At 29.6% G+C, this 21,939-nt stretch overlaps 2 protein-coding genes and 1 long non-coding RNA gene across 8 annotated transcripts in view; 1 reads left to right on the forward strand and 2 right to left on the reverse strand.

The window, feature by feature from the left end:
- Positions 1-181: 181 nt before the first annotated feature.
- LOC140665428 (PXMP2/4 family protein 3) lies at positions 182-2,911 on the reverse strand. 3 transcript variants are annotated; one of them, XM_072891558.1, is made up of 6 exons: positions 2,796-2,911; positions 1,691-1,826; positions 1,393-1,488; positions 1,161-1,308; positions 836-955; positions 182-495 (listed from the first exon to the last, which is right to left on the reverse strand). In XM_072891558.1, the coding sequence occupies exons 2-6, from the start codon at positions 1,786-1,788 to the stop codon at positions 409-411; spliced, it is 549 nt and encodes a 182-aa protein (XP_072747659.1). In that variant the 5' UTR covers positions 1,789-1,826; positions 2,796-2,911; the 3' UTR covers positions 182-408. The 3 variants fall into 3 exon arrangements, with proteins under 3 accessions (XP_072747659.1, XP_072747658.1, XP_072747657.1); XM_072891557.1 differs by lacking the exon at positions 2,796-2,911 and adding an exon at positions 2,267-2,443; XM_072891556.1 differs by lacking the exon at positions 2,796-2,911 and adding an exon at positions 2,562-2,710 and having other exon boundaries at positions 185-495.
- A 1,031-nt stretch (positions 2,912-3,942) lies between these two features.
- The window catches only part of Myo61f (unconventional myosin 61F), a 39,030-nt gene continuing 21,033 nt past the window's right edge, over positions 3,943-21,939 (reverse strand). For 2 of the 4 annotated variants that reach the window (XM_072891528.1, XM_072891531.1), the window contains 19 exons: positions 11,293-11,509; positions 10,791-10,906; positions 10,546-10,616; positions 10,084-10,292; positions 9,623-9,805; positions 9,252-9,458; positions 8,665-8,927; positions 8,139-8,308; positions 7,902-8,056; positions 7,439-7,567; positions 7,094-7,247; positions 6,611-6,842; positions 6,179-6,409; positions 5,787-5,946; positions 5,297-5,542; positions 4,976-5,191; positions 4,603-4,703; positions 4,365-4,467; positions 3,943-4,278 (listed from right to left, as the gene is read on the reverse strand). In XM_072891528.1, coding sequence (XP_072747629.1) covers positions 4,264-4,278; positions 4,365-4,467; positions 4,603-4,703; positions 4,976-5,191; positions 5,297-5,542; positions 5,787-5,946; positions 6,179-6,409; positions 6,611-6,842; positions 7,094-7,247; positions 7,439-7,567; positions 7,902-8,056; positions 8,139-8,308; positions 8,665-8,927; positions 9,252-9,458; positions 9,623-9,805; positions 10,084-10,292; positions 10,546-10,616; positions 10,791-10,906; positions 11,293-11,509 — 3,178 coding nt within the window. In that variant the 3' untranslated portion in view covers positions 3,943-4,263. Of the gene's footprint in view, positions 4,279-4,364; positions 4,468-4,602; positions 4,704-4,975; positions 5,192-5,296; positions 5,543-5,786; positions 5,947-6,178; positions 6,410-6,610; positions 6,843-7,093; positions 7,248-7,438; positions 7,568-7,901; positions 8,057-8,138; positions 8,309-8,664; positions 8,928-9,251; positions 9,459-9,622; positions 9,806-10,083; positions 10,293-10,545; positions 10,617-10,790; positions 10,907-11,292; positions 11,510-12,515; positions 12,667-13,390; positions 13,703-21,939 lie in introns of those variants that run through there. The other 2 variants (XM_072891529.1, XM_072891530.1) reach the window with 2 other exon arrangements.
- Positions 12,315-12,666, forward strand: LOC140665431 (uncharacterized). The gene is made up of 2 exons (XR_012046611.1): positions 12,315-12,394; positions 12,493-12,666. It is a non-coding gene; the product is annotated as an uncharacterized lncRNA (long non-coding RNA).

Below are 21,939 nucleotides of genomic sequence, written 5' to 3' on the forward strand. Positions count from 1 at the left end.
GTTGTAGCATGTAAATCTTTATATTATTTCTATAATCTTTGATATCTATCAAAATATCTATATAAATGCAAAAAAAGTATTAATTATATTTATATATAGCACAATCTAAATGTATAATTGATAGAATCTATAATAGATTATAGATCAATATATTCTATACATTTCTTAGATAAACATTAACAAGTTACAACGATGGAACGTATTATGTTTGCTTTGTACATATAATTAAAGTTTCATTAGCACTTTATAAATTCATTACACATTATTTATGGAAAATGTGTTTCCTCAATTGATTAAAAGTTATCACATTATCACCCAGTATATATAAAAAAAAGCATATCACCATATTTTTTGTATTTGATTACTATACAAAAATATCTATAACAATTGTAGTAAATTATATTTCTTTTACTTCTCTTTTAAAGCTTTCGCTCTCTTGTTTGCGAGATAAACAACCCATATGAAACCGATGAGATTCACCATTAAGACTCTCAACTAGAAAATCAAATAATATAATTATATAAATAATTCCTCATATTTTTAACCAGTTTTTAACGTTGCATAAACAATTCCAGTATTATAGAAGAAAATTTAATATAAGTAATATAAACAATAGGAAATAAATAAAAAAGGAATATAAAAAAAAAGATTTTCAATAATATAATACAAATAATTTCATGTAAATAAAAATAATTCACAAATAAATATAAATAGAAAAGAAATTTCTAACTAAAGAATAAGAAATAATTAAAGAAGTAATTAAAAAAGTAATTTAAAAATAGTGGAATGTCAAAGAACTATTCTGACATAACATGAATACACAGAGTAACATTACCATTGGTGGAACATATTTTATATTGATATATTGGAACAGCGTCAAGTATTTTAAATTAGCCTTCAATGTTGGCAAATATAATTTTTGCATTTGATCACTTGCCATTCGATGAGATTTACCCTGCAAATATATTGTATTAAAATGTAAGCTAGTAATTTTTTTAAAATCAATTATTGCCTAATAATATTTAATTTACCTCATTTGTTGCAGTTTAATTTTTTCTATATTTAATTACAACTATTAAATTGTTTGTTAAAATTAGCCGCAACAGTACAAAATGTGATAATTATTTATAAAAGCAACTATCTGTCTATAAGCTCTGTACCTCAAAGATGGCAAGCATGTAGAGCGCAAGTGCTTGAAAACATGGCATATAAAGGAGTCTTTCTATCAATAATATTCCCAGAGGATGTTTCACGAGTAATGGAACATATGAGTAAAAGTAATGAGGCACTGGCCCTCCAAAGAACAGGCTACAAAAATATTTGCACATGAAAATACACTTGAATTCTTGAAATCTGTTTCATTAAGAATGTAAATAACAATCTATAATTTACCCAAACAGAGCAAAGGCCAGGATACTGTCTTCATTAAGTTGTCTAGCGCCAGACAATTTTTGAGATACTACATTCCCAAGGGCCGCAATAATGCAACTGAAAATAATACAAATGCTTTTATTAGAATAAATATATATTAATTAATATGTTGAAAAATACGTTTTTGAAATATATATTATTAGGGATATATAATTAAACATTCTTAATTGGAGTTACTGATTACAATAATGCAGTAATTATATATATGTATATTTTTTTATATATTTTTTATTAATCAATAAAATTCTGTTGGTTTTACCTAGTTATAGCTTTTGTTTTCAAGGGACTGAAGTAAAGTCGTTGTAAATATGCGCCAACGAGACTATAAAAGATATTGACCGGCTTGGAAAGCGACATTTTCCTCGATGCCTTTTATCCTCGATCTAGACTTGTATCTGAAAGCAACAGTTCATATGATGAATCGTAAAATTCAAGTATATAGATATATAACAAAGTACAAAGTGCACAGTTTTTTTTCTTGCGCTCGTCGAAAATAAGTTAGTTCTAAAAGACATATGCATATATTTTGGACACATTTTTTGTTTTATATATATATAGTAATAATATATTCTCCAATTTCTTATATAGAGGATATATAATAAATATAAAATATTGAATTAAAGTAAATTTTTTATGATATAGGTATAGATGAATCTCGAGAAAATTTGCGAGAATCATGTAATATAACCTAATTGTAGGCCAATATGAGATCAAGATTTTGTTTTATAACAAAAACACAATTTTGTCATGTGTGTTCTCTGAAAAATATACGGAACAAGAATGATCGAATAATTTGTACGAATTGTAAAAAATTTCGAAAATTTATTGATATAACCTTTCAACATATCAAATCTTGTAACTCGACTAGAATATGTCAAACTTAAATTTGGAACAAAAAGTAGAATCTATTTAATTTTAACAAAATTAAACATATGATTAATTCATAAATAATTCAGAGTTCGTATAGCGTGACGTGTGATCCGAATTGGTGGAAAATTTTATGTTTATTCGTTCGGCATCCGGCCACAATTTTGATAAAGTTCATCAGTGTGTGTGTGTGTGTGTGTAGCGTGTGTAAGAAAAATAAAAATAAATGTATATTTTGAGAATAAAATAAAGAAATGCTATACCCGAGCCTCTTTTCGATGACTTCGGCCGATTTTATACTTTTGTAGGAAATGCTAAACCTTCAAGTGTCACGTGGTCATACGTGTTTACTTTACGTGAATTATTTATGCTTGGATGTAGGTATAGAATAAACTTTTAGAAAAAAAATTAATATTTTTGGATAGAATGAAAGACAAATGGTTGTATAAAAAAATATAATGGTGCATATATATAATAGTGTATAATAAGCTCAATACCTTGACAGACTTTCATAACCATACAATAAAACAAAATTACGTAAATCAATTCGTAACATAAATTAACGATAAATTATAATCTAAGTCTGCGTGATGTTGCAATTGTAATATTAAAGTATATGATATAGTTATGTAATTTATTCAATGATTCAAAGCAATGAAAAACATTGCGTACATGACCTAACCTGTATTCAAACTTAAATAACTGTAAATAATTATAATATAAATTATTGCAATTTATTGACAATAATGACTTTTAAATAGAATTAAACTTTTTTATACTTGTTATCATATATTGCTGAATTATTTATATTATTTATACATTTGATTATTTATATAAGTCATGAAATATATACATTTTTTATATATAATTTTGTATATATAGATGTATATATATGATATTAGAGATTTATATTTATACTTTTCTTTTTTTATGCATAATAGTATAATATATTAATATATTTACTTATGATTTTGTTATGCCTTCTTTTTACAGCTTTATAGTGAGCGATATATTTGTTGAATGCTCTTGAATTTATATGAAATACAGTAATAAATATACATAAAATGGCACAAGGAAAGCTCAAAGTTAAAACGAAATTGCCAGCATCAGTAAAGACAAAGGTCAATAAAGTTCAGAAAGGCTCTGCTATTCAGAAACGTAAAAGTAAGTAACAATAGAAGGCAAACTTTTAGAATCAATTTATTAATATTACAAAATATTATTAATATTGAGATTAATATACTATGGTGTATCTGACTTTTTCAAAAGATGCTCCAATGCAGCCAAAGAAAACAAAGTTACAGGAGGTGCAAAAATTAAAGAAAATGATTTCCAAAACAGTAAACAGCACTATAGAAGATGAATTGCGAGAGAAAGCCATGGAAGGAAGAAAAACTCTTGCGAAGAAAGATGCTTCCAATTCACAAAAAAAATGATATGTGATTGTTCTATTCTGCTTGTGTATGTATTAATATATTGTATATATTAATAAAATAATATAATACATTTAAGATTATTTAAATTATTGAAAAATAGAAAACAAGACTAAACATTTTTTTTTTATTTATTATATTGGCATTAGTTGTGTTGTATTTAAATAATGCTTATAAATTATTGACAAATAAACTCAACGATTCAACCGAATACTTTATCAGAATAAATATTAATTATTAATAATTATCTGATTAATACAAGGAAATATACAGGACGCCCTATAGCACCGTGCTTTTTGTACTTTTGAAACAATTTTAACATGATCTATATCGAAAAGCATATTGTCATTTTAACATTTTTTCACATAAAGTACACAAAGATTAATTTAATGGATATAAGTTAAAGTATCATATATTAGTATTCTTTCTAAAATATTTTGTCGCATACTCTAAATCACAGTGTATTAAGGCCACTGTAGGCATCATAGCACTCAATTCTTCTGGCCCTCGAAAAATTTCCTCCGAGGTATTTTTATGGAGAAGCGACCTGAAATTTAACGATTATGTGACAAATTCCAAAAAAAAAGAGAAATAAAATACAAGAAAGAAGAATATTTAGATTTGAATATTTACCACTAATAAGTGTCCACTCTTTTGATTCTTACTGATTGCTGGAGTGGTACCAGTTCTAACTTCAATGACTCCTTCTTTACCACTGACTAGTTTATGGGACACACTGTAAGATAATATTGTAAGTTTAATAGAAATAGGATAAACCAAACAATTAGTTAAATTAAATTTTCAATAGTCCAAATGTCTATGTTAATTTAACTCCCTAAATATAATGTGTAAAAGTTTCTAAAATACTTACGATTCAGTATTGACAACTTTAAGAATATTTGGATTACTAGTGATATTGATCGCTTGTGTTAAAGCTTCTATTATATGCGGAACTTCCAAGATCAAGTCACCCTATGCATAGAATAGCATATATAATTTATTTGCTTATATTTATTGATTTTAAAAATCATCTGGTCTAAAATTTTATTGTTCTTTTATAGTTTAGTTTACTCTAACTGTAAATATTAATTATTAAACTCTTTAGTCTCAATTTCTTATTATATTATAAGTTTATGACTTATATTTACTTATGCAATACATTTTTTATTTTATTATTTTTGGAATCTCTGTTAATTCAAAATATTAAAAAAATAAAAATTTAATAAAATTCCAAGGGCGAAAACCTTATCCTTTTTCAATTCGGGTGGTATCCTAACGATGAGTAAATTATCGGATTCCCCGGTGACGACTAGCTCCTCAATAGCTTTGTAAGGCAAGCGATGTTTAAGCTTGAAGGTTTTAAGTGTATCAAGAATGTACACTGCGTTCTCCGTTAAAATGAGTACTCTCTCGCGTGGTTTGTAACCATGCCGATCGTATTTGATGACGGGAGTTGCGTACTGAAAAGTGGTGATTTCAGCTTTCAATTCCTTAGATCAGTTGCAATTGAGAAAAATATATATATGTAAATATTATAAAATTTGTTTATACAGAATTATTTTTACCTTTATGTTTTCTCCGGAAGGTAGAATATTATTGGAAAAGCTCTGTCGTAACGCTTTGTGCTCCGCACCAAGACGATCGGATAAAAATCTCGGACCTAGACTCTTTGCGTAGGATTTCTTTTTACCCTTGAACAAAGACTCCGCGAGAATCTTCAATTTGAAATGTTCCTTATCCTCTTTGCTCAACGCCATCCGATAACAACGCGCTTTCCATCGCTTATACATCACACGCAAATGCTCTGACGCCTGCCATATCGCGTATATAATATATATATATTTATTATTCATTGTACAAAGAGCAAACAAAAATATAAACTAATATATATAAGTATATAAAATAATATACTATAAGTATATAAAATGTATATATATTATGTATATATAAATGTATATATATTGATATTAATTTAATTATACATAATTGAATATATGTAAGGTGTGTTTTCTATTTTAAGAGATAATTTTTATTTAGAATCATGTTTATATGTACCTCTCGGCATGAATACGGACTTGGCGGCCAATAATTATTTAGGATACCTGGTGGTAGCGTTTTCGAAAGTCTAATGAGCCATTGTGATTTTGCTAATTCGATAAATGCTATATTAACCTCGGTAGGCGGTCCGTCTCGAGTAATGAAGCCTTCGATAAATCTGCAGTAAATCAAATCTTTTTGATATAACAAATATAAATTTTAAAATAGAGACTAGAATATAAAATATATAAAACACATATATAAAGTATATTAAATTAGGTAACATATAAATTATATGTATACTTTTTTAAAGATGAAATATAAAATACTAAAAACCGATGAAAATACTAACTAAACAAATAATAAAACATATTCTCCATATTTGATAAAAAGCGAAGAATGAGAAATACCTTCGAATAGTAATAACTGCTTGTCGTCGCTTTTTCGCTTCGCGTATTGCGAGCCACCTGCGAATGTATTTCTGGAAAATGATCGCCGCTTCTCGCATCTTCAAATATCTTCTTCTCGCTAATATGCATTTCCATTTGCTCTGAATAATTGCAGCTATTTCGTGTTTTTTTATTTGGAACGCATCTTCTGTGTTGAATAATGTTTTAGGAAATCGAATGAATAACTTTGTGCTGGAACATTACAAAATCACGAGTGTGAAAAATTTATTATTATTGATTTATCAAAATTATTTTCAAATTTCCATAAATTTCTATATTCGATTATTTTGCCAAAATATTGTGTACATTTAAATTATATATTATAATAAATATTCTAATATCTAATTCTAATAACTAATTTAAAATATGTTTATATAACGGATACAATCTTACTTGCCCATCCTGTATTCATCCTGTTCATAACCGAGAGCACATACAAGGACTTGCACGCCTTCTTTGGCAGGCCCGTGATAATTCGGCCACGTTTGCGAACAAAGACATTTATAACGCTGCAAGAATTGATCGTATGGTCTTCGATACGCGAAACCAGCGCGTCTGACTCGCAAATTTTCCATCAGTCCCAAGTACTTTACTTGATGCAGCACAATTTTTTCGTTGAATTGATCTAAAGAAACACAAGTTTTATGAATTTCGAATGATAATATTCAATTTTCGAGCTTTTTATGGTTTTGCTTGCGCTACTTCTCTTTATTCTCTTTCTTTTTATATTTATGTCGAGTACGAAAATTAAATATTATTTATTTTTATATATTTATTGCATATCTTATAAATTATATATTATTGATAAATAAATGTTACATATTTTAGAAAACTACTGCTTTATATTTTATCTCTTCTTACATTAGTTTTACTTACTAGGCAGTTTAAAATCGTTGGGTTTGATGCAGCGAATGTAAGACGGTTCTTTGCCCATAAGGATCTCTACTAGATTATTCAAGCTATTTTTAAATTGAGTTATGGCAGTCTCCGGACGTTTCTTACTAGTTAAATCTTTCACGTCAAATACAGTCTGTAAGAAACAAATAATTGTACATTAGCCAAAGATGTAAGAAACACTCAAGATTAAAAAAATTTTGCAAGGAAGAAAAATTATTTTTGCAAGTAACTTTTTTAATTTTCAAGATTATGATAACTAATTTAGAAATGCTTTTTTCTTTATAGATTTTAGTTTAGAAATTTTTTCCATGGTCAAATTTCTACCTTTGTAATAGAATTCGTCGTGTGCGACATAACTTCACGTAAGTCTCGGAATAGTAGATCATTATTTTTCTCAAGAAATCCACGTACATTATATGTTACGTCACCAGCGTAATGCACCAATCTGAATTCCTGAAATGTTAAATTTACTTTTAATTTTGTGCAAGTCTTGCAAAATATATAACTATCATGTAATATCTGATAAAAAATAAATAATATAAAATAATTAAAATAAATACAAATTTAAATAATTGAATAAATAAATAAATAAACATATACAATACAAAATGTAGAATATAAAAAATATGAAAACAAAATTACATATATATATAAAATAAATAAACTGAAATAAAATATAATATAAATCAGAATTTAAGTAGATAATGTACTTTTCTCTTTAGTACTTTAAAATATTATTATTATATTTAATTATAAAATTCAAAAGTAATTAGTAAAGAATATTTACGTCTCGGCCCATAATTTTCTGCGTTTGTATGTCCGCCTTCTGGTGACTGATGTAATGAGGATGATTGTTTAAATTTACATTCAACTTTTCCAAGAAACTGATATCCGTCGGTTCTCCAGGTCGTAGACATTCTTCGTCCATTAAAGATATTATTCCTGCAATAATTAGTTAACAACAGCGTATAATCATGAATGTGGTAGACCGAAACTTTATATGCAAATTTTTATAAAATTCAACCTTTATATTTTTCCTCAATTAAGTCGCAGATGATCTTATTGTTGAAATACTCTATGTTCTCCCAAGCTATCCCTTCGCGTAAATATTCCTCCTGTTCTGATTTTAGTGTCAACTGGATGAATAACTGTTGTAATTTTTCATTGCAGAAATTAATGCAGAACTGTTCGAAACTGAAATAATAAAATGATAAGTTACCGCTAATTAAAAACATAAGACGTAAAATACCTGTAATTGAAAATATGATATTTAGGATAATTAATTTTCATTAAAAAGTTTTATTTTATTTAAATAAATATCTTATATAATATAAGATATAAAAAATATGAAAACAAAATTATATAAACATATAAAACATATAAAAAATATAAAATATAATGCATATAAATGTAAAAATATATAGAAATATAAAAAAGCATTAAAATGTATATAAAAAAAATTTTGAAGTTTCGAAATTATTTTTCTGTTAAGATTATTATTTATGACTTGATATTTTTAAGTGTGAAATCGTACGTTGTTCAACAGTTACCTGTTCTTTTGGAAAATTTCGAAGCCGTAAATATCCAAAATACCCATGACCATTTTACGCTGCGGATTGGTCTGGGGTTGTAGCGACTTGTTGAGTCTAGTCACGAGCCAGGTGAATAATCTGTCATACACGGCCTTCGCTAGCGCGTCTCTCGCATAAATGGCTAATTCCCTATTCAAGGGTGAAACCACTACGTCACCGTGTGCGTTTATGGTACGATGAGTGAATGCCTTTGCCAGCACGTTCACTTTGCATCCTAACAACTATTCAATAGAATCATTAGCCATTTGCATAATCATTTATATTGAAGGATAAATCGAGAAATGATACCGTGACATTAACTTTACAAATAGTGATTCATTTCACATTAGAGCGATTGTACATAGAAATAATGTTGAAATAGATAATATATAATTAAAAATAGATGATTAACAATAAAAATAATTATGTAATTACATAATAATAAAAAATATATGTATAAACAATTTTTATATATTCTATTAAATTTCTACTAATGTATATATTGTGGTCTTGCGAGTAGATAAATTATTGTTATGAAAATTAATATGGTTTTCAAAAATGATTACCGTAGCAACAGCATCGACGGATGCAGGTTTCAAAATTGTCGCCACGCCGTCTTCCTCTGTGAAACCCACATTACCCATATGCAGCACTGACGCAACTATGGCAAATAGATCATCCTGCTCTTGCTGAGACATTTCCATGGTCTTCATTGCTCGAATAACCTCTTTATATTGATTGGTATCATCAATAGTATCCACTGTACCTTTCGTCTGAGATCGATTTACAAGAAAAAACAAAAAATTGTAAAAAATATCTAAAGTAAAGATATATCAACTTAAAATATAAAATATATAAAATGTCAAATACATGAAAAATATATAGAAAATATAGAAAAATATATAATATATAAAGAATGAAAATTGAATGCGCTTACACCGTTGCTCAGATAGAAGAAAGTGTCAAGGTTTCTTTTCAAAAACAGTTTTCTTAACGTGTCGTCGTCCGCGCCTGCCAAAAGTTGATAAAAGATGTGAAAATTTCGCTCGCCCACAGATTGATGAATCACGCGAGACTTCTCCAATAAATAGTTTAGAATATTTCCACCAACTGGATCTCCCTAAAATATGTAAACATATTCAATTTAGCAATGCTAAATATTTAATAAATCGACTTCTACAAAACAAGTAAAATAAAAGTATTAATAATTATTTTCGTATAAATTATATTAAAATTTTTTAGTGTAATTTTTTTTATTCAAATCATAAAGATATTTTTCTAAACAAAGAACAATGAATTTAATTTTCACTTTTGCGAATAGAATTGTCTTCAATACCATTAGAGTTCTACTCTGTTATTTTAGAAGAAATTTGTTGTGTTATTAAATGGGAATTTCACCTGAAAATTAAACTGAATATCCATATATTTGCCGAAACGGGATGAATTGTCATTGCGATTGGTTTTCGCATTACCGAAGGCCTCTAGCACGGGATTGCTGCCGATCAATTTATCGTTTACCTCTTCCACCTGCTTTTTATGCCCTGTAGCAGCTGCGATAAACTGCAAAACTTTCTTGGAGGCCTCCGTCTTTCCAGATCCCGATTCGCCTTATTATTAGACATAAAAAAAAGATATAAAAATATAAAGAAGAAACTCGATGATAAAAAAACTAAGAAAAAAAATCATATAAAACTAAGAAAAATAAATAACTTCTAATTACTAAATTTTCGAATAATTAATAAAAATTAATAAGAATTAGTAAAAAGAGTAAAAAAAATATAATTAAAATTAACTATAATTTTCTAGTCGCGTTTATTAATAATAATTCTTAATATGAAATAAATTGAAAAGTATATCTACCTGAAATCAGGATGCATTGATCACGATTTTCCTTTGCCAGAGACTGATAGGCGGTATCGGCAAGGGCAAAGCTGCAAAAAAGAACTCTTATAATGAACACGATTTAAAAAAACACCAACATTATACAATACAGTCTATACAAACTTATACAGGATATTTCAGATTTTTCTTTCGTTCAAAAATTTTATTTTCGCCGAGGGTTTTTATGGAATTTTTAGGACATCACATATAAGGAGGATACTTACATATGAGGAGGCGCTTCAAAAAAGTTTCTTCTGTGATAGTACTGAATGGTTTCCGGAGTGTAAATGGGCAGTTTCTTATACGGATTCACCGATATCAGCACTTGACCGATGTACGTCTGTCAAAAGAATACGAATCTTTTTTAAATTTACTATTCTATTATACATCATTTTTTCTACACTCATTTCTACATTATCATTTTTTTACACTCAACTGTATACAGAATAATCTGCTATCAATGATATAATTCAGAAGTATTAATTGTATGTAGAGAAATTAAAAATAACGTAGGATAAGATTCTTTATACATAAAACATATGTGCTCAAGTTTTTTTTACTCTTTATTAAATAATAAGCAAAAGTCACGTATGAAATTATTACAAGTAAATTAAAAAGTTTCAGAAAAATTAAACATAAAAACATGTTGAGTTAAATATAAAATAGTTAAAAAATGTTTTCGTACAAATATCTCATTCTAAGGGATTAATTATATTTTCAACTCACGTAAATGAGATCCTCTTTGAATCGTTTGCGCAGATTGTCGATGAATGCAGATTCGCTTCGGAAATTTTCCAGGAGGACAAAATCCTGAACGCCGACTCGATCGCGTTCGTGTAATCCACGCTCCATATTTTCGGGCAATTTCCGGCTATGTTTGAAAACTTCCGGTCTCGGGGGATCTGGCTTACTTAAGCCACCCCCAGTGTCAATTGTGTTCACGCTGTAAATATCAGTCAGGGTCAGAACTATCGCTGGTGTTCACAACGCGCCTATTTATTTATTAATCAATATTTTGTTATCTGGCAATTTAATAATGTCACTTCCTAACAATACAGTTACTTAAATAAATTAGAAGCAAATGGGAGACAAGATGGCAAAAAAATAAAGATAAAAATAATTTATTTCTTTTTTCTATTTTTATTATATTCATTAATAAAATATTCTAAAATACTATTATAAAAAGAGAGAAAGATGTAAAAAAATGTAATTTTTATATTGTATTAATTATTTCAAAGTTTTACGTTAAATTGTGTAAATTTGTTTTTTTTTCGTTTAAATAATTTATTTTTAAAATTTATTCAGGTTAATTTATTCATTAGAAGACAAATAACATAAATATTTGATTTCTATATATCATTTTTTTACAAACTTAAGCTCGACGAATTAAAAGAAATTACACAGAAATTAAAAAATTAGAAAAAAAAGGTTTTTATTAATATTAATTTTTTTCAGCACCGATAAGATTAGTTTTTTGTTAACTATTTTGTAGTAACATTGAACATATATTTAACAGGTAGCATTAAACAAAGTTGGTTCTATTTAGCTCGCCATTCTATTTGGCCTCGCGGCTTCGCGAATGATAAAGGCTTAGATTAGATATTGGAGCGGTTGGTAACATTCAAGTTGGTAGACAACAAAGGCGAATGATGATAGATCGATCGACAAATATTTCTATGCATTAAATAAATGATAAGGAATAAAAGAGAGAAAGTCTTGGGAAAGTACAATAATCCACGTGTGTTTTGAATAAAATGAATTATTTTCAATATAGCCAGCAGCGAAATGTCATAAATGTCAAAACTACTATATGTATATATATATTTCAGTGAGTTATAATTAAAACTGACATTTCAAACTAGATTCGCTTGACAAAATCCACCCCTGCGACGAAACGACTTAGATTTAATTTTTAAATTATTGCAGGGACTTTCGAGAAAAAAACTCACCCCATATTTCCGCGATCCTGTGACAAAGGTGTTCAGCTACGATATCCAAATGAAAAAAAGAGATACTAGGAAAGTTCGACTCGATTATCGTGCTCGTTTCGACATTATCAATCCACGAGCGCGGATTCGATTCTGGTCTAGTCTTCACTACCTGGTTAGAATAAACGCGAATTCACCAGATAAGATAAAAACGAATTCGCCGATTCACATGTATTGCAACGTCTGATATTGCAAATCCAAGCGATAGATATTGGGTAAAATTATAAAAATTCCGTTTGGAAAAATCAGCGAGCGAAATAATTTATTGATTAATCGACTGGACATTTTTTCTCGAAAGGATACACTAGCTTAAATAGAAATTAAAACATTAATTCCTGATAAAGCCGTGCGCTAAAGTAGTTGGAGTATCATATATCTCGAGTGTTATTCTTCGGAGACCTATATAGCAACAATTGCAATCATCTGAGAGATAACAGAAGAATTCGAAAGGTATAATAAATAAATCTCTTCAAAGAAACACAATTTTTAATTTTCGAGTAAATTACACGATACATGTCGCCCTATTATTTTATTTAATATTTCATTCCGTCGAAAAATCCATAACTAAAGAGTTCTCCAAAGAATAATATTATATAATATCACGTGGACAGACAAATAAGAAAATAACAAATAAAAAAGAGTTTTAAGTAATATTCTTTTTTAAATTGTATAGATATTATTTTTTAAAATAATTATAATTTTTTAGTCGAGTACTGACAAAATGTTGAATGCAATAGATGCATAATGCAGCTATATTTTTTGACAACGAGTTTTATAACAACAACAAATCTTTCAATAAATTTTCAAACATGGGAGAAATTTCGAAATATAATTACACTTGTTCCTTCCGAAATTTCAAATAACGTGATTATATTTTTTTGCCACGAATTTCTATCTGCAATATAGGAGTCACTTGGAAAATCACGAATCACTATTTATATCATATCCGACAATATTTAATATATAAACGCACAAAAAATAATATTCCTTCAATATTTGTTTCGATAATTTCGACTTGCACGCTACTTATATATACCGTGGCAAAAAAAAATCACGCGGTAACCGTGTCGTAACTCGAAGATTCACTTTGACACAATGCCAATTGGAAGAATCGGAGAACGGAGGAATCACCTGCGACAGCTACTGAAGAATGACCCGACAGTGGCCACTGCCTTCCATCGTCCATTCCCTCTCCCGCCTTCCTCTATTTATTCGCACGACTGATAGCGAAACAAAATAGCACTTAATAGCGAGATTCTTTAAACATTCTTTTAAAGCTTGCCATGTATAAACATGTACGAAATTGTTCCGAGAAGATAATTATATATCATCGCGATTTTATCTTTTGTTTAATTTGCGTATGATCGCATAAAAATGTATGGTCATCGATAATATAATCTTCTGGTTTCATGCAAATTACACAACATTATAAAAAAAAAGTGTTTTACATTTATTACAACAATTATCCTATCATTTAAATACAAGAAATATAATTAATAAAGGAATATATTTAAGTAATAGGATTTTTAATCATAAAATTTATTATAAAATTTATTTTTAATCAAACTTTTAAAATTATTATTTAAATATACTTACTAACTATATTTTATTTTTTTATTTTATTTTTATTTTTTATATATATAATTTTATTATATATATAAAATACAATAAAAAAAAAATAAAAAAAAATATAATTATAAAAAAAATATACTAACTAACACTAAAGTGTTAAATATACTTACTAAATATATACTTACTAAATATATTTACTTTAAAAATTTATTTATATAAATTTAATACTTTAAAAAATTTTTAGTTTATTAATTTATTATTATTTTATAATTACATAAATTTGCATTATTATAGTTTAAACGCAATTGTATTAAAATTTATTAATATTTAATGTAATTTTATATATATATGTGTTTTTTATATTATAAATTTATTAATTTTACATAAAATTATTAAAAATATTATTATATCAAGAATATAAAATTTCTGTTATAATCAATAATTTTATATCGCGAAAATTCAAGAAAAATTTTCTCAATTTTAGGATTTAAACAATTACATTAAGATTAAAAATGCATAGAAGAGATTGATATCAAACAACGTATTTATATAATTTGAAAACCTCAATAGCGATCGTTCAACCGTCTAAACTGCTGAAATGCAATTTCAAATTAATCAGTGAGAGATCAATTCTAATCAATAACAGAGCTCCGACAATAAAATTCCAATATTTAATCTAATCTAATCTCGATTCATTTTTCTTTCCACACACGTAACAAGTTCTTGCAAAAGTTGATAAAAATATTTGTAGCTTTTTCGCCATTGAAACTATCGTTGTATAAGGTTGTCCGACCATGTAACATTCTTCGCGTGCGATTGTGTTATCGCGGATTTATGGCGCATTGCTGCATTAATCATTGTATTAATCTTTTAACCGAGAATCGATCGATTTTCAAAACGCGACACATGAAATCCGGAACATCATATCGTTAATCTTATCTCGCATATATATTAAATTCACTCACACAACACACATACACATAATTATTATCTTTTAATAAAATATGCAATAAAATTATATATGTATATAAAATTATGTAATAAAATTATATATGTATATATAAAACACTTATCTTTAGATACATATGGGATTCAGGCGTAATAAATCTGATACAAAAATATTTATCGAATATGAATATTAAGACATACGTCTGGTGTACTACATGAGGGAGGAGGTCAAAGACATAGGGAAAGAGGAAAAAAGAAGAAGACGTGCAGAAAAAGATGTGCTGCATTATTAATAGTCTTCCTGGGGCTGCAAGATCGATAATTAAGAGCTATGTTTATCTTCGCATAAACCGGTCTTTCTCTTTCGATGGAAGCGAAAAATCGATCTGACTCATTGACGCTCGGTCGTGAACCTCCATGAGTTCGATGAGTAATTTCCCTCACCTTGGCGAATACCTTGATGAGGGTATCGTAAATGTGTGCGCGGGTGGCGATATATACATATATTATACTATCGCGGCGAGCCACAATCGTCCTTCGTTCTGGTCGTGTACGGTGTCATCGTTATGACGGGGGAATTATCAATCGCATGGCAAACAAAGAGGTCCATTGTCGATTGTTTGTTGGCTGTCAAAAATGTTGCCTTCGTAAACAACGAATATAAACAGCTGCGTCTCATTCGCTGCAGTTACGGCTCGATTTTTTTAATTTTTCCCTTTTATATGATGATGAGTCACCCGAAATAGCACTTAAACTAGAAAAATGTATGTAAAAGAGAGCAGTCTAGATAAGAATGTTATTTATGCGTGACTTGCGCTGTGCAATTTTTCGGTCTTTTGTGCATAAAGATATATATATATATATATATATATATATATATATATGGTGTCTGTAAAAGATGGAATGATCCTTTAATGACAGATCGTTTGGCCAATATTTTGGATTCTCTTTTTCCTCAGCAAAAGTATCGAATTTCTCTGGTCGACCCGCTATGTAAATTCCCGATTAGCGTGAGTTAACGCGATATTTTTTTTATTTAGATAACCCGGTAGAATCGATCGTATGCCGCGCGTGTGCACTTTTGCGCGAAACGGAAAGTCGTCCCGCTGCATTTTTCTGCACCCGCTCTGCGCTGAATCGGGGACGCTGACGTAATGCGCGATGAGTCAAGAGGACAAAAGGGAGGTCTCATGGAGAGAGATACTCTTGGCGAATAAAAAATTGCGGGACGTTTTTTAACGGGAGGTCGTTACGTGACGTCGTAGTCTAAGAATATGTATGAGGGATGCAGCAAGGATATGTCAAAAAATTACATCGAGGATGCGCTACCGAAGAATGCCGAAAAACTCTTTCCTCTGATTAATTGAACGGTAGGAGCAGCTTAAGAAATTAACAAATTAACGGTGTTGTTTCTTTTTTTTTTCTATCTCTTGTTACAACTCAGAATTCTACCATTTAATGCCGAATCTAATTTGCATAAATTTTGAAGATTTCTCGACACGCTATTATTCTTTGGACGCGTGTAATTGGATAACCTCCTTATTTTCTTGCGTTTCCGTCAGACGTCTTATAATATACATTCGTCTCTAGCGTTGAGGACAAAACAACCTATTTCCGGAAACCGGTTAGCCTTTTGTCGACTCTCTGGTTCGCCGAGAAGAAAGACGGGTTTTCACTGCGAGTAACGCTCATGGAATTCTTGTTTCCGGTGAATTTTACGCTGGCAAACTGAATAACAAATGAGCGCACATCCGTAAAATTATGATGAGCTAAGGCCTAATATTCCTATTCCAAATTCATAAAATAATAGCGTGAAATTTAGAAAGAAAAATTAAATTTCTAATTCAATATTAATCGCATTTTCGATCTGCGAATTAAATGATTTTAAATTAACTTATTGAGAGAATAAACTCGTCGGCTCTAAGTCCTGAATCGTTTTTACTTTCGACACCCTATAGATGCTAGACTTAACGCGACACGTCGCGTGGTGTATTTTCGATCGTCACCGTCGATGGACGATTTCCGGGACATGTCTCGCTATCGCACGAAGCCCGCATAGTAAAAGCGCGGGCTTATCTTATGATAATGAAAGAAGGCGCGTACACAGAGGCGATATTTCTTATCCGTGTGTCCCTTCTTTTTCACCAAAGTACCGTTTCATGCCGAGGCAATTTCGCAGGCGGCTTAGATTTATGGGGTCCATGGCGCAAACTATTTTCAGCGCGAGCCTCCTCTTCGCGTCGAGGATTCGGAGAGCTTTTTGTCACTAGGAACCATCGGTTGTATTACAATTTTTATATACTTAGAAAATATAAAATATTTTACATTATATTATGTATATTTATATATTTTTTTTTTCATTATATTTTATATCAATTAATTCTCAAATAATTTTTTATTTAGATAATATAAAGCAGTGGATATAGAAAGCAGCATATATAAGCTTTTTTCAATTATTCAATAAATTTTTGTATAATATAAGAAAAATATTTGAAAGTGTATAATAATGAAATAATATTTAATAATGAAAGGTATTGTCATTTTATTTTAATTATTACACTACTTTTTTAATTATAAATAATGTGTGTTTCTTCTCTTATTATATTGCCACTTTTAGAAGAAAAATTTAATCCTAATATTATTTTTATCATAAATATCAATAAACATTATGTACATAATATGAAAATGTTAAATATAAACGAGAAGTTGGAGAGATTAACAAATATATATATATTCTTAGAAAGTACACTCTTTATTGACAATTTACGATGCATTAGAGAAAGTCGAATACTCTTAATTTTCAAATATTTTACATTTATAATCTTTTTTTACTTTTAATATATCATAATTTCTTTCTAATTATTCTTGCATTACTACATGAAATGTTTTTCACGTATAAACTTACGGTACACATACACACGCATAAATTTTTTAATAATTAATTAATAATGGATATCACTCAAACGTAATGATTGAATAAACTATAAATTGATAAAATAATGCAAATACCATCATTATTATTATTGACAACAACCCTCCGGGTATTATTCTTCTTGATGAATAATAAATTAAATTGCAGAGGCGTGGAGATCTTACGTATTCCTCACCGAATCTTTCTCGCGAAACCGGTTCGGATTCGGACCGACCTTGAGTCTCGGTCATCCTCTCGGGCTTGAAGTTCAGGGCTTTCAAGATGTTTGTTCGCGGTAGTGCTGAGCCTTAATAAGCTTCGTTCGCGGTTCAGATGTTTCTCTCTTTCGAAAGAGAGAAAGAACGATGTAGAAGGGAAAGAGATAGGATGTACACATATCGTGTATAATAATAAACCGGCCAGGAGCGAATCGCGCGGTGGCGTGACGGAAGGCGAAAGGACAATAAAAAAAAAAAAAAAAAAAAAAAAGCAGACACAAGTAAACGGGTGGAAAGACCCGCGAGTCGATTTAACGGCGAAGCTTAAATAAGCGCCGATTCTATTTTCGGTAACGTGCCCGGTTCCCGCTTTGCATCCAGCACGAGTTAAGCACGTAACGCCATCCGGGACGGAGAGCTGGCAGAGGACATCGGTCTCGAGGAAATTTTTGTCTAAACTTGTTCAAATACGATTCGATTCGTTGTTTTGTACAACAAACACATTACTTTATCGTATTATTTGCTTCATCATTCATTATTCGCATTGTTTTTCATTCGCGTTAGTCATCGCTATTTCACTTGACGGCGAATCTTTAACTTGATCGTTTACATAACAATGTTTTTATATAAAAAATTTCTAGGATAAAATGTTACAATACACAGTTTTCTCAAAACTATAACAATTTTATATCGAGCATACTTTATGTAATATTTTTTTTGTTCCGTTTACATGATACCCGATCGCCGATCGAAAGTGAGAATACTCTTTACCGAGAACTCGTTCCGTTTCCCGATTCGCGCGTGTCGAAAAATCGCTGAAAAATCGCTGTCGGAATCGCTGATGCATAAATAATTTTTGGATAAGTCGCTAATCTCTCGGTATGTGTCGTTCTCGTTGTCATTCTCGTCATAATATGATCCGATATCGGGACAGAAATTCTATCCGCGACGCTTACGTCAGTCCAACGGCGTTTTTAATTATACAGGATGGAAAAAGCACCGGTTCCGAAACGACAGGTGACTCGTTCCGATTTAGACGAGTTTTATCTCGCAAGATACACGATAACGGGATTTTTCGTGCCATTTCTGTCATTATGCAACCTGTTAATTAACGAACCGTACCACCGTAGATTCCGCGAACCGTGAAATGTCAGAGCGGATAAAGGCGATTATTACATGTGCATAAAGTGTGACAGAGAATTAAAAAATGTCGGGTCAAATAAACGATGTGAGCAAAGGTGCTTGCGAGAAATTAAAAAAAACTTGTTTTCTTAGAAAGTATACCTTACTAAGAATCTGTGGTGCGCGTCAAAGAAAGTAAAAAAATTTTTAATTTTTAAATATGTTTCTCCATATAATTTTAACTCTCTCCCTCCGTCTCTCTTTTAATATAATTTTAATAGGTTCTAATTTCTATTATATTTATATTCTGTAATTATAATAATTATAAATTTTAGTTATCATCGTAGTAATAACATGACTTTTTACGATTATATATAAAATCGTTTAATTATAATTTTTATTATTACAATTTTTTTATTTCTTTATATCATTAATTATGTACATTAATTATATACATAATTATGTACATTCAAGCGTTGCCGGTGCTCGGACGAATTTATCGAGAAAAATTTTTAAATATCTTGTTTCCAATTCCAATTTTAATTCTCTCTCTCTCTCTCTCTCTCTCTCTCTCTCTCTCTCTCTCTTTTAATATAATTAATAATTTAAATAATATTATATAATTTTAACAGTTTATTCAATACAATTATAAAATTATTGGATTATATTTATTAATTATTTATTTCGATTATTATATTTATTATTAAAATTTTTATTCTCTTTTATATCATTATAATTATTCAAGCCTTGTAGGTGAAACAAATTAATAAGAACTGATATTTGATTTTCTCGACTTGTTTATCGTCAACTATGCCGAACGAATCATTATAATCGCTTGATCATCAATTTCGTAAGTGTTCATTAAAACAGAGAGACAAACAGAAGCGCAAGTTTAGAAGATTGCCCTCTATCATGCGATGAATCAATTTGATCCACGTTCCCGGGAGAAATGTAACTCTCATTTCTTTCATCCCCTCCCTCCACCCTCGCGAACGCATCCGCTCCGGTTCTCTATGTGGAGCTGTTGCGATCTCATGCCGTTAAATACGCACTTTCTGGGAAACAGACACACTCGCCGCCCTGCCCACGTTTCTTCTCGGTCTCGGTACAATTACTTGCGTGCCAGTTTTCGCAATGATGTATGCGACGATACGCGATACGTGATCTCTAGCAATAATAAATAATAGCGATAACAAGCCTTTACGCGATCGAAAGCGAAACTATTTCTTGTTTTTTTTCCTATTCATTTTAATGTCGATTTTATGTATAATTAAACGAATCTCAAAAATTAATAATTATTTCATGTCTTTTTTTATGCATGTTATCTTTTATTTATAAAAGCAGACAAACTTGACATCTTAATATCTTTACTTCATATCTTTCTTTTATAGTTTGATAAATAAAAAGATAGCTAGTACATTTTATTTTTAGACCTATTATCTATAATTATTTGCAATTATTTTTATGACTGTCCTACTCGTTATTATTTATGATTATTTTATTCTTCCACGATTGTTTTACTCTACACTTATCTGTGTAGCTGATATATCGATTCTTTATTCCTCGTAAAAAGTAAAATTGATTTTCTCCATTTCTCCGTGAAAGATAAAATTGAGTTGGATCGATAAATACATATGTTTAAACGTCAGATGTTGGATACGAATAAAATATAAGATAAGAAAGAAAGTTGAGTAAAGGTGTAAAAATAACAATACACCGATGAAATACAATTTTTCTCATTCAGCTCGCTCCCTTCAGCTTGTCCCACTTCAGGAACTTATGTTTTATATCCCATTCATTATTATTCATTATTATACCGCGTCATTTGAAACGCATCTAACCAACACTTTCACGACTTTCGGGGATCAGGATTTCTGCCTTTGTCTTAAAATAAAAGAAGACCCGCTTTCTCTCATTTCCTTTTCGAGTACTAATAAGCTTCGAAAGAAATCCGAAGCTCCCACGACGCGAATATTCCCCAACCGACGATAATGGGTCGTATAAATTCTCGCTGTTGTTTCTGCCTTCTGACACTTTCTGACAGGAATATGAATTAGCTAGTATCTACCCGGAATCTCGTATTAACTGCAAAAAATTTTATGAACCTATCTCTGTCTCAACTTGGATAAAATCGAATAAAAATTCATTAAGTACACGCACAATAATCGCGATATCACTGCGTAATATCGTGTGTGATATGATAAATTATTTTAGAAATATATATCAATTTATTATAAATTTGACAAATTTTGAATGTGCAAATGTATAAATATATTAACTTACAAAATATGTATGTTATAAATTTTACGATCAAAAGAGTCGATTAGATTGATGTAGATTGGTCAATCTGTCCTTCGCTGCAAAAAAAACTCAGTAGAAACGGGTATAAAAATGAAGACGTTATTGATACGGTCGACAGTAGCCTTCGATAAATTCGAGTGAGCATCGAATCGTATTTAAAATGCAGTAAATGAGAGACAATGTAAAATCGACCTTGGTGGACCAATGACATTTCCATCAAAGCGGTTAAAAACCGTTAACCTTCGCTTGAAACAGACGATTCCACCGAGTGATATCTTAATCTTTGTATATTTTATAAGACTTAAAAGTATAC

This window comes from Anoplolepis gracilipes, chromosome 4 (genome assembly GCF_047496725.1).
Source record: "Anoplolepis gracilipes chromosome 4, ASM4749672v1, whole genome shotgun sequence".
Lineage (NCBI taxonomy): Eukaryota > Metazoa > Arthropoda > Insecta > Hymenoptera > Formicidae > Anoplolepis > Anoplolepis gracilipes.

Excerpts from the sequence above, each read along its gene's own strand:
- LOC140665428 (XM_072891558.1), bottom strand. The coding sequence starts at position 1,788 with ATGTCGCTTTCCAAGCCGGTCAATATCTTTTATAGTCTCGTTGGCGCA. Across the intron at positions 1,489-1,690 it reads AAAACAAAAGCTATAACTAG|TTGCATTATTGCGGCCCTTG; the intron begins GTAAAACCAACA and ends TATTATTTTCAG. Across the intron at positions 496-835 it reads TAAAATATGTTCCACCAATG|TTGAGAGTCTTAATGGTGAA; the intron begins GTAATGTTACTC and ends TTGATTTTCTAG.